The 12,177-nt window shown below is 44.7% G+C and overlaps 1 protein-coding gene across 1 annotated transcript in view; it reads left to right on the top strand.

Moving 5' to 3' along the window:
• DDX31 (DEAD-box helicase 31) overlaps positions 1–10,651 on the top strand; it is a 50,716-nt gene extending 40,065 nt beyond the window's left edge. The window contains 1 exon segment of the mRNA XM_074846396.1: positions 10,232–10,651. Within this exon segment, the coding sequence (XP_074702497.1) occupies positions 10,232–10,376 (145 nt within the window). The 3' untranslated portion in view covers positions 10,377–10,651.
• Positions 10,652–12,177: the final 1,526 nt, after the last annotated feature.

Here is a 12,177-nt window from a genome sequence, read left to right as displayed (position 1 = left end):
AATCATGTTGAGCCATTGGCTTAGATTGCATTGCTCTCTCTAATGTCTTTAGAGACCCTAAAAATTACATTTATTAAACCAACTTGGTTGAACATTTGAGTGTGGATTCAGTTTAAAAACACAAAAAACAATAAGCAAAACAAAAACAAGCAGCTCACCATCCTTTGAGTCTCATGAGCAGAAACAGCCTAATTTTTATTTATACTTCACTCAAGAGCTATGTTGAAGGATGAGGAACAGTACAGGCAGTGAGACTTCCCATAAATTGGAGTGGTTCTCTTTCTGGCAAAGGTCTTGGTTTCTAGAGCTCCAGCAGCAGTCCCGTTGTCATGGCCAAGCACCTCCATTGTAGAAGCTGCCAGATTTTTTCACATCCCCCCTTCCAGTCACACAGTCCAACAGAGAGCTGTGATCCCCGGTGCAGGATCGCATGCAGTAGCAACTCTTTGTCCTCACCCCTGTCTAGGGAAAGGTGCTCTCAGATACAGCTGTGCTCATAAGTACTTGCTGTCGGTATAAGGCATGGAATGATAAAAGCATCAAGGGAACACCAGAGAAATTAATATTTTTGCTTCTCAGATTTGAAGTTGACTGTCCTGCGCATTATGAGCAAGGCTGTATGAGTGCTGATTTATCTCACAAGATAGCCTCTTCCTTCCTGTTCTTGACAAATACCACTGCATCAGGAGCAAACTATGTGTATTACTGTCTTTAAAGGCCTTCTGTGGCCTCCTCTGGCCTTTTTTTATCACCTTTTCTACACTAGACAGGCAGTCTTTTGTAGGCTTTCTCCTGCAGTTCCACCAGCAGTTTCCTGGCTGTCAGATTTGCCGTGGGACAAATTGTGTCCATCCTCTCAGAATGGTCAGCTGCAGCTTGGACTGCTTATTCTTCTCCCTAAGAAGACATTAGCTTAGTATGTGAAGGAAAGGGGAGGCCTGCAGTGTATTTTTTTAGTTATTAATTATATGATCAACTGTAGTTATATAAGTACAAGCTCAAATCAAAAAGCAGATCTGTTGGTAGAAATGATCCTTCTACAAACTTGTGTTCAGCTGCCTGTAGATTGAAGTAGTTCTGACAAAAGCATTTCTGCAGAATCTTGTGGGATCTCTCCCAGAAAGAGTCTGTAGCAAACCTAGAGTTACAGCTCTGTCCCCTTTGGTGTGTGGACAGGGCTTTTCCTGGGTACTCCTTCCCTGTGTAAGGAATTTGAGACTCCCTGATGCTTCTGGAGGAACAGAGCCCTGAATTCTCTTCTCTGCTTGAAATGGAGCTGGAGGTGCTCAGTATGTCCCATCCTAGCTACTTTGGGTGGGTTCCACAGGATAAATAATCCTCCCTTTTGAGATTACAATGTTAAGGGCTTGCTGTCTTCCCTAGCACAACAGCAGGATACAAACCTCTGACTTAGCAGTGAAATAATTCAAAGGAGGAAAATAATTTTTCTTTTATCAGTATCAATTGTGACTCTTTCCGTGTAATTGTTGCTGCAAACTCCATTATCAAACGTTAGCTGTGCAATTAAAGCACTAATCCACGTAATTGTTCCTGGGTTGGTGACATCTCTTGCACATGTATGTATCTTGGGGAGGGGGGAGGGGGGAAATTGCAAGGGGAAGGGATTTTAAAATAAAAAGTTGGTGACCGCATTGTCCTGCTTTGAGAAGCCACCAGGGACAGGCCACTGATCTGCCTCCTGCTTCAGCTGACCCTCACCAGCAGATGGGCAACAGGATGGGAATGCCCCTGTGAGCAGGGGATTTAAGGGAGCTTTATTTCAGGAAGAATAGCCTGATTAGCCGATAAAGAGCATGTAAGATGGTATGGGGTGGGCTTTGATGTCTTGCTGGCCCAGCAGGGTGTCAAGCTATGACTGACAGTAGCGTGTCACAGGATTACTTGGCCTGCAACAATGCCTCTCTCTGTTCCTATGATGTCGCTACTCTGTTAGAGCTACTTTTTCCCTTGTTACAAACCTCTTTTAGACGGCATTCCTCCTCCCCGAGTCTTCATCCTATTATGGTACAGACAAGCTCAAGATACAGTAGGTAGTTTATGCATAGGACGCGTGGGGTTGGGGGATGTGGAAGTGTTAGGACAAATGGTCTGAGAGTGATTTGAAAGCTCATTTGCACGTGGATCATATAATTGCAGCTCAGGGAAAGTGGACAGACTTTGCACAGGTTCGTCACGGCTCAAGCTCCAGATTTCAAATCCGGGAGCATCTGGAAAGTTAAGATTCTGCAGAAATAGCCAAAGTTGTGACGTGCAACAATTGTTCTTGCCTGTGAAACTTGTTTCTAATCAACTTTCTCTGTGTGTGCTTAAAAAAAACCCAACAAAACCAATAACAACAAAAAACAGAGAGAGAAGATATATTAGCATTTATAGGATAGTTTAGGAAAAGTGAATGTAGATTCATCTCCACTAGTATAAATTCAAGATAGTGCTGTTAACTTAGAGAATCGCTTTTGATTTCACACTGGCAAAGCAGAAAGCAGAATTTAACCTGCCATTTAGAAGGCAAATGGTTTTTAATTGTAAAATGCAAGGCTTGAAATTATAACAGCATAGTCACAGAGCAATCTTTTTAATTATTTTTCTCACGTGATACGATGAGTGTTGGTTGTCGTATTACACATTGTCTCCAAACATCCGATACTTGTTTTTAATCAGTCTGCTCGCTAAAGCCTCATCTCTCAGCACCTGCTCAGAGAATAAAGAACAGGCAGTCTAGGTTGAAAGTGGGGTAAAGGCAATCATTAAATGTTTCTTTAAGTGGACAAAGAAAACTTTTCATTTCTTTTGAAGTCTTCTTTTGTGCTTAGCACCTCCTTAGAGAGCCTGCTTGGGGAAGGTGAGACAGGAGGACAGAGCAGCCAGGTGTGTGACGGTTCAGTGCTGAAATGTGGAAGCAACCCTCCCCTTCTGAACACACGTGTAAAGCTTCCATGTGTTTCTTAAACCTCTTTGTGCAAACCAACGGTCCCCTTAGCTGTAGCGGTTCTTGCAAAGCCTGATCCGAAGATGGGAAAATAATTGCTCGTGATTTTTTTTGAGAGCTGAAATGCTGTATTTAGGTAAGAGATGAGCACATGAACCAGATACTGTATATTAAGTTACAGTACATCAGCTTAGTAGGTGTCTGGGCTCATGCTTTTACTGAAGGGTAGACGCAAGGAAGCTGATCCCACTTCCATTGAGGGATTAACTGTCTTCCCTCACTGCAGAGAAGCAGCATGCACAGGAAGTCACTGACGTGCCCAACAGGCATGTCTCTTGACTCTTTCACAATGCCAAAGACCTATTGCCATTCCAGCAAGCATCCCTGTGCTGCTCAATCTTTTGCATTTTGGATCAGTGGGGTTTTATGGGATTTTGTGGTGACTGATGGTCTGTTTTCTACTTTTGAACTCTAGAAGACTGGTGTATGTCCCCAAACGGTTTCACTGTAATGAGGAGCTGCAACTTAATTTGCCTTGTGAATTCAAGCCATTACAAAGAAAGAGATAAATCTTTTAAGTTCGGTAGATTCTGTGGAACTCATTGCTACAGGATATCTCTGATGCCAGAAATGCTCAGAAAGGTTGAATTTGCATATGAATATCAAGTGTATTCATAGTTGCTACAGCATGTGCAAAAAGTGAGTATAAAAATTAAGGTGAAAGTCCCCTCATGCTTCAGGGTTTAAGTCCAACCCTGAACTAAAATGGGATCAAGAAAAGGTGTCCAGGGTGATTCTGTTTGAGTGGATTGATTTGTATCATTATGATGTTGCCGTTGCTCTAATATGGATATCATGCCCTTAAGGTTTTGACTGCAAGATTATTGTGCTAATTCATTCTTCAGCATTTAGTGGTCAGATAGAATTAGACTCCTGCTGAGAAATATACCTTTCAACCCTGCATATCCTCCTCTGTATGGCTAGGGCTGCAGTCTCCTTCGGGTGAAAGCTCATAGCCTTTTACCTTCTCTCCTACCTCATATCCTTGATTCCACTTTTGATCATCTTGGCATTGACAATTTTGGAAAGACTAATGCTTCTATTGACAGGGCTTGTGAATCAAGGCTGCAGCTGGGTCTCCCTGCACAGCAATTGTCTAATCATTAGAAGCAGTTTGCCTGCCAGTTTTTGCGTGGCATTTACAGCTTTCCTAATATCACTTAATTAGTCAAAATGCAAGTTTGGAATTCTGCCCACTGGGAATTTCACTTGGTTTGGGCAGTCTGCTCTAGAAAGCCAGGCTGGAGCTCAGGTAAGGGCATGTATTCATGGACTGATGTGCAAATGGATCCAAAAATTAGAGTAAGAGACATGGCTGCTGTGAAAGGAAACATCACCATCAATCTTCATTAAGGCAGTTCAGGGACAGAGATGAGTCCTGCTTACCACATCATGATGATATAAAAAAGTCTTGTTATGAAATTAAAGTTTTATAATTGTAAAATCCATCTGATTGTTGTCTGCATGCAGCAATGCCCTTTATTACTGTCCTGTTCCACCACGGCTGCAGCACAGAGCCTTTGCTCCATCTTTGAGTGAGCTAATAGGGCTTGCACGTGGAGCTGGAAAACGTCTGTGCTGGTTGGTACGCACCAAAAAAATGGTCAGCTCTCTCTAATTCAGATATATTCTGTCCTTTAGGCTGGGAAAGAGCCTGACAGAGGCAAGAATGCTGGGAGGTTCCCAGTCTCCCATCCTTTCTCCATAGGGTGAAGACAGACCAAGGGACGGTAGTGAAAGTAAAACTATGGGGTTTTGTCTCTGTGTAGCTGAAATACAGTTGACTTCAGTAGGGGTAAGGTGGACTTTACTGTTTAGCATGTCTCGGCGTGAAGATTGCGCTGCTCTGACTGTTCTGGAACAGCGCTTGATGACCAGTCTGACTGGGTAATAATTTTCCTTGATCTTCTCAAGCTAGCGTTTGCCTTGGCTGATAACAGAGTACCTAGGCCATCTGTTGACTTGTCGAGAGCAGGGTAGGATTGCTGATGAATTTCTTGCCCCCACTCCTCAAAAAACAACAACAGAAAAACCAACCCAAACAGGGTTGTGTTGGCTGCAGATGGTTCATCCAACACTGTAAGTAGAAAAAGCAGGTGTTGCAGCAGCCTTGGCCCAGAGGTAACCCAGCTCTGTTGCTGGCACAATTTCAAAGAGCTGTTGGAGATTCTGTCAGGCAGATTGATAGTGCGATCCATGTTGAAATGTTTTCTGATAAATGAAACAGCCTACTCTTGTCTCCTCCAAAGACACACCATGAGTTCTGGGACTGTGCATCAGAACTTTTTACTCCTTCTTCCTCAGCTGGAGCAATTTGGGAGCCTTTGGTTGCTGCAGATGCTGCGAGTTGATTAAAGGTCACTACACTTGCTGCACTGCATTGCACCAGCATTTCACACAGCTCAGGACAAAGGAACAGACAGCAATGCCAACCAAGTTGAAGGAGACATCTCTAAGAACAGGTAAAAAGACTAGCAGAGGTATCTTCTGAGCCATCAAATGATATACAAGAAACCACACTTGTATATGTACCACTGCTCTGGCATGTAGGAGTTTTTGGCTTGGAGATCAGCTGGTGATTCAGTTCTCTAAAGAAGCAGATGTGTCAATGAAACGTACCTATTAGAATTTTGAAATGAAAATTAAAAATGGTGTCAGATATTCATTCTTTTTCTTACGGTTGTCACTTGGTCCTTTCACACCTGAATGTTTTGAGTATCCGTATCCAGGATCATGGTTTGCATATTGAACAAATCCAATCTGACAAAATCAGCTGATCATTCTTATGATCTTATCAGTAATGCTTGGGAGAAGAATAGGATGTTATACAGAAAACAGAACAGTTTGTGTCTGCTTTTCTTCTTTATCTGTTTGTGCCTTGGAGCTGTCCACAGGATCTCAGCTAAGTTGAACATCCTCAAAACTTAGTTCAGTATACTTGTCTTCGGGTTTTTTTGCCATAGTATAGCCTTTGTTACTCTACCATCTTGTTGCTAGTGACTGTGGAATTCAGCAGACAGTGTCTTCAGAGTTCCCAAAGCCACTGATCACCCAAGGTGTGGGGAAGTCACAAACTGAGTGTCTTGCATGTAAGCAAGGTGGGACTTCTGTGGTGAGTTAGTATCGTTTAGTGGAGCAGAAGACAGAGCTGGAAACAACAGAGGATTTCAGGCTAATCACCTACGCTACATTCACCTGTTTGGGTTTTGGGGTTTTTTTTTTCATGATGTGAAAAAGGATTTGCCTTGAATCTTTTCCAGTACTCTTGGGCAAAGCAAAGAGTTGAGAGTCAAGGGGCCAGAAGAGGAGACCGACCAAATCATTCAGATTTCCTCTGAGGTAGAGGGTTGGGCAGCACCAGCACGTCTGCAGACCCCTGCGGCTCCTGAGTGGGTGGGGAAGGGGAGCAGCATCCTGGGAGTGGCTCTGCAGATGGAGGTAGATGGAAGCTGAAGCAGAGGAAAGAAGGATTTTATTCTCTTTTCTTCGCTGGGCACTTTTTCTGTCTTGTTTCTTTTAGATGCTCCTTTCCTGCTGTTTCATCATTCAGTGATGTATTTAGCAAGATTCACAAGTTTCTCATGTTTAAAGAGTGAATAAAATCATCACAGTTTTCTGGAGGAGGACAGAGGGGTTTTTGTCTTTAAAAGTTTGTTTCTGGCTTGGTCTTTCCTGGCCTTTCAGAATATAACAAAGTCATCTGGGGACAGATCCTCTGTTTCCTTGTTGTCTCTCTGCTGAGGCTCTTGATACCAGCTTTTGTGAGGCTGCAACTTAATTACAGATGTGCACAGGCAGCTGTAAACCTGGGTCTTTTATTCCTTCCTCTGTCTCCATGAGGAGGAGGGGAGCTTTCTCAGACCGTGCCAAGCAATAACTAGGCTCTCTGCCTTCCCTTCCTCACTGTGCAAAGCACCTTTCTCTCCCCTTGGTAATGAGGTGATTAGATAGATCTGGGGTGATATGGGTTTTGCCCTATACCTGGAACATAAAGCCCAAAGCAGTGGTTGGGTCTAGGGTTAAGCCTTGCAAGTGAAGGGATGATGTTTCCCCCACTTGAAGTTAGAAGGTGGTGCTAACTCATCTCTGCTGGCTTCTCTGACTACTTACCAATTCCCATCTGGCTTTTATGGGAGTCCTGATACCCCATATCTAGCGTAAAAGAGTAGTAGTCCAGTGGTGCTTCTGCCTGGCATCCAGTATATCACAGCACTCAACGCCCAGTGTGCTGGCCCGTAACACAGAGAAGTCAAACAGCTTGTGTTCAGGGAGAGGTTCTTCCTAACTCGCGTGTGGGGGCTGTTTCATTTTCTGAGTTATGACTTCTCTATTCCTGTCTCATTTTTCCCCAGCTGATAAAAGTGGCTATTTTCTCATCCGTTTGAACATTCCTTTCTCCTTTAAGCCCTGCTGAAATCTTGGTGCTGTAGCACATTGGGATGGGTCAGTCATTAGTGAATCTTTTTTTCCCTTGCAAGTTCCCCGTAGCTGCACTGTTTTGTAGTTCCCCACCTAAAGACTGTTGTGTTTGGAGGGAGGGATTTAAAGGGCTGGGGATTTCTCTGCCCGTTATCAACATGATATGTTCTCATTAGGGCTCAATATAGCGTGATATCTAGACACGAGATCACAGAAAGAGATGCTGACAATCCATGTGTTTATCCAGTGATGGGAACATGGGTTCTGTCTGTGTTGCAAATGCATCTTACATTTACAGCCTTTCTGTGAAGCTTTTTGCCACAGTATCCAGTATCACCACACAGCTCTCTTAAATTAATATCACACCAGCCTTCGGCAACAGGGAAGATGCGGTTGACCCAGGGTATGAGGTGGGAGAATGGACATGAAGGCCAAAGAGATTAAATACCTTGCCCAAGGATGCTCAGAGAGTATCAAGGTCTTGCTCTGTTCTCCTGGGCTTTGTCTCATAACCACAGGGCGCCTTTCCTCGCTGATGTTATCTGGATGGCTCTGGCACAGCCCCAGAGGCTTTCACCAGTTGAGCAGGGAGGGGAATTTAAGGTTTACAACAGGAATCAGAATCTGGCCAGGGACTGTGTGCATTTTCGTGGTGTGCTGTCAACTGCAGACTGTTGCTGTTGCCTGTGGCTCTTCCATCTCGTGGTTAAAGAGGGCCTTGACAGCTGCTTTTCTTCTCTTGGTGATCAGCACAGGTTCCACAGCACAGCTCCATTGATTTTTGTGGCCCTGGTTAGAGGGAGAAACCTCCCTTTTCCCTGCATCCTTGCTCTTCTATGTACAGCTGATCACCACAGCAGGGGGTATTGATTTACTAATTGGGCAATGATTTCACCTGATTGATAATAAAGCGTTGGACAACCTCCCTGCTGAGCTGAAACTCAGCCCGGCAGCTACTGGTGGATTACTTGTCCTTTTGCAGCAGATAGTTCCCTGTTGTTAAGTAAACTGATCTGTTGCTTGGTAACCCTCGAATTACTGTAGTAAATGCTTGGAGACACAATGGAAGTGTCAAATAGAAACTTTACCAAGTGATGGAGGGGGCTGAGCGGTGCTACAGAGTTCTTGCAGCAGAGCTGGGCTGGTTGAGGGCACACCTTGGCCCGGCGCTGGGCGTGCACCCAGCAGCATCCCGCCGTGCTGCTGTGGCTCGTACCTTCAGGAAGGATGTTCCACAGGGTACGTCTGCTCTGCTGGCACTGCAGGTACAGCTTCACCAACAGCACGCTGCTTCGTTAGCTGTACGGTCACTTTTGAGTTGATTGTCTTTTTGTTTTAGTTTCTGTGGGTTCAAACCGGGTGGTGGCTGTGTCTTATTTCACCAGTATGTCCAGTCTCTAGCCCTTCTGCCAACGCAGAGCTTGAATGTTTAATTAGGGTGAGGTTGGGGACTACACCAAAGGTAGCTCAGTCTTCTCACATGTGTATTCCAGGCTTTCTCTTCTCAGGAAAAGCATCTTTCAGTGGTAATCACACCATCCTTCTTATCATTCTGGTCCATCCTTCCAAACCTACTCCAGCCACGAAACCCACACAGGGATGGAAAACAAGCTGTGGAAAAGGGGGCAAGCAAATACCCTAGACAGCCAAGAGCTTGCTTCCCTTGCTGCCTTTGTGTGTTTGGCCTAATGAATGGATTGATCTGTTGCTGCAGCCAAAAATACTTCCTGTGAACCCCCGCATGGTTCTGGACACCTGAAGGAACACTGAAAGGCAGTGCTGTAAGGCACCAACCTTTAGGACTTCTGTTCACTTCTCTGGGAATTTTTGAGACCTGTTACATAGCACTGAGGGATCTGGTGGAGTTGAGAACGGTCAGTGTGAGGTTAATGGTTGGTCTGGATAATCTTCAAGGTCTTTTCCAACCTAGATGATTCTGGGATTCTTGTGGTCCTTATTATAAAGAGAAGAGCGGGGTGTCCAGACACCAATAGCTGTGGATACCCCATTGTGCCCAGGACCACGGGAACATTGTAGGGAACGATGGGTCCTGCCCCGAAGGGATTGCAGTTTGAACAAGTGAGGGCGATAGCAGCAGTGAGGATGAGATTTGCCCAAGGTTATAGAGCAGGACAGTGGCAGAACTTGTGGTGGAAAAATGCTGAGTGGGTTTTTATATTTATAGCTGGCAGTTTAGGGCTACAGGGAGATCCATGTTGGAGTTTAGTGGCTGGGCAGAATGCAGCTACCTTTGCAAAAGCCGGTCTCTGGAGAGGGAGGCTGTAAGGTGCATGTGATGTCTGCAGGACACTGCAAGAAAAGAGTCTGTTGGGTTTAGACTCCTGACTTTTTTTTTTTTTTTCCCTTCTTGTTTGTTTGGGTTTTTTGTGTTTTCAAGCTCTGGATTTAAGCTCTGTTTATAAAATGTTTCCATTGTTCAATGTCTTAAGGCTGTTAGGTTTTTTTTTTATTATTATTCTAATTTTCAAACTGCTGTGTCACCTAATTCATCAGCCTTCAGCGCACAACCTTCCCTCCTTCTCCCCGCCACCCCTGCAAGAGCATTTGTACAGAACAAAGGCTTGCTTTTAAAAACGGCATGATATTTTGCCACCTTTGTGAAAACCTGTCACAACAATATCTAATTTTGCATGAGACAGAATTTCAAATCAAGCCTCAAGAAAAGGAAGCTGTTCTTCTGCTAATGCGCAAATGTCATTTTCCACGGCTATAAAATAAGTAACCCACCTAGCAGCATTTCAGAGAGAAGGAAACCTTAATTCCTCTTCTCTTCCCTCTGCCCAGGTCTGACCTTCTCAAGAAGACCCACGGCAAACATCGCCTTGCTGAGATCCTGCGATCTGAATATTCCAGTGGGATGGACACTGGTGTATCCAAGGTCAAGAAGAAAAAACAGAGAAAACCTGGCAACCAGCAGATTCCAACATAAGCCGGGACCTTCCAGTCATTGGCTGCAAAACCTGCTTGAGTGCCTCAGCCGGGGGTCAGGGTGACCTGCCAAATCAACTGAGGAGTGTTTCAATTTATCAGGCAGATATGGGAGGGGTCTTGGGGATCTTGGCCTCCTCCCCTTCATTCCATAGGTCCAAATGGAATCGAATCCAGGCGTGTCCTGTTGCACTGCTGCAATTAAATGTGGCTTCCTGAAGATGCACCACGTTTCTAAGGTGTTTTTTGCAAGAAAAATAAAAAATGTTAAATAGAGTTTTCAGAGAAATGTGATGTCTATATAACGTGAAAGCGAGACAAGTGTACTCGGACAGGAGATGCTTCCCTGTTTAAAAGACCTGTAGAAACACTCCACAATCTGCTTACTTGCTTATTTTTAACCAGATAAAGAGTAGTGACAGAGGAGGTGTTCCAGGAGCATGTTTAAGAGGAGAGGGGAGGCTGCCCTTTCCCCTGTCATTATCCAGGGGGACACTTTGCTCCTGTCTCAGGTAACGTAGCCACATTGCTGCCACCTTCTCTCCTGTCCTTGTGCGTTGGGGCAAGGTCTGTCCCTGGACACTGATCATTAGTTAGATTTTGCCCCCTGGAAGGAACCTCCCCGATTTCAGTGCAGGCAGCAGGATTGTGGAGAGCTCTTCAGTGTAATGACACATGGTCCCTTTGGGGCAGAGCTCATGGGCGCAAAACTTCATGTCAAAACCCCTGAGTTTGGGAACAAACGTTGTCACTGTGGGAAGGAGCCAGCGTGGAATCCAGCAATCTCCAAACTTCTCCTTGCCTGCAGCATATTGTCATACCTAATTATATAACGCAGAGTATGTATGAAATGTCTCACCTCTCTGAACATTAAAGTCTTTGCAGGCTCTTGCTAACACTTACCAGTAGTAACCCTGGATTTTGGGGTTCTCTCTGCTTTGGCTACACCTATTTTGAGTACATCCCAAGCTAATGGATTTTGCTTCTTGCTTTTCCCATTTGCCTTTTTTCTTGTTCTTGCTTATCAGAGAATTGGGGCTGCTGAGAAAAAGGATGCGGTATGGCCCCAAATGTGCCAAGGCTCCTTCACCATTGCCCAGCGTGTGAAATGGAACCCGAGCTCTAGTGGAGTCTGTGACAAAGCTCCTCTTTGAGTTGGTGAGGAGTAGGGGAGAGCAGGTGCCCCCCAGGGCCTTCAGGAGATGTACAAACTCCCCCAGGACCTACAGGTGAGCACCCACCTCCCTCTGCCTGCCTTCCTCGCTGCGCTGCTTCCAGCACCTCCTGTGACACAAGCAAGCAGTACACATTCAGAAACGGTGCTAAACCCTGCCAAAACAGCTTTCTGCTGCCTGCGTGTGTCTTCCTCAAGGAAAGAGATGAAGAGCAGCCCACCTGTGACCCAAGCCGGGCATGCTGTTTAACGCAGGACCAGAAAGTGCTCAAATCCAGTGGCAATTTCAGGTGCTGGAAGGGAAAAAGTACTGAAAAAGGTGCATAACCAGATGAAAATGATATCTGCTTTGTGCATACAGAATTGAGGGCACCTACTTTGGGCTATAGTGAGTCATACTAAAGACTGTAGGAGGGAAACAATCAGTCCAAAAGTATTTAATTTCTGAACTGAATGTAACTTTTTGAGAAACAAATCTTTTTTCCTCACAAGCAATTAGCAAACACACGGATTTTACTGCAGTACTTTTTTGAACACTTCAGAAAGATGTTAAAAAGGCACCAATATAAAATTAACCATGTTTTTGCAGAGAGAATGAAGTTGCTAGCATTTATTAGATTAAGATAAA

This window comes from Strix aluco, chromosome 20, assembly GCF_031877795.1.
Source record: "Strix aluco isolate bStrAlu1 chromosome 20, bStrAlu1.hap1, whole genome shotgun sequence".
In the NCBI taxonomy this organism is placed as follows: Eukaryota; Metazoa; Chordata; class Aves; order Strigiformes; family Strigidae; genus Strix; species Strix aluco.
This window is presented reverse-complemented; position numbering and strand designations above follow the sequence as displayed.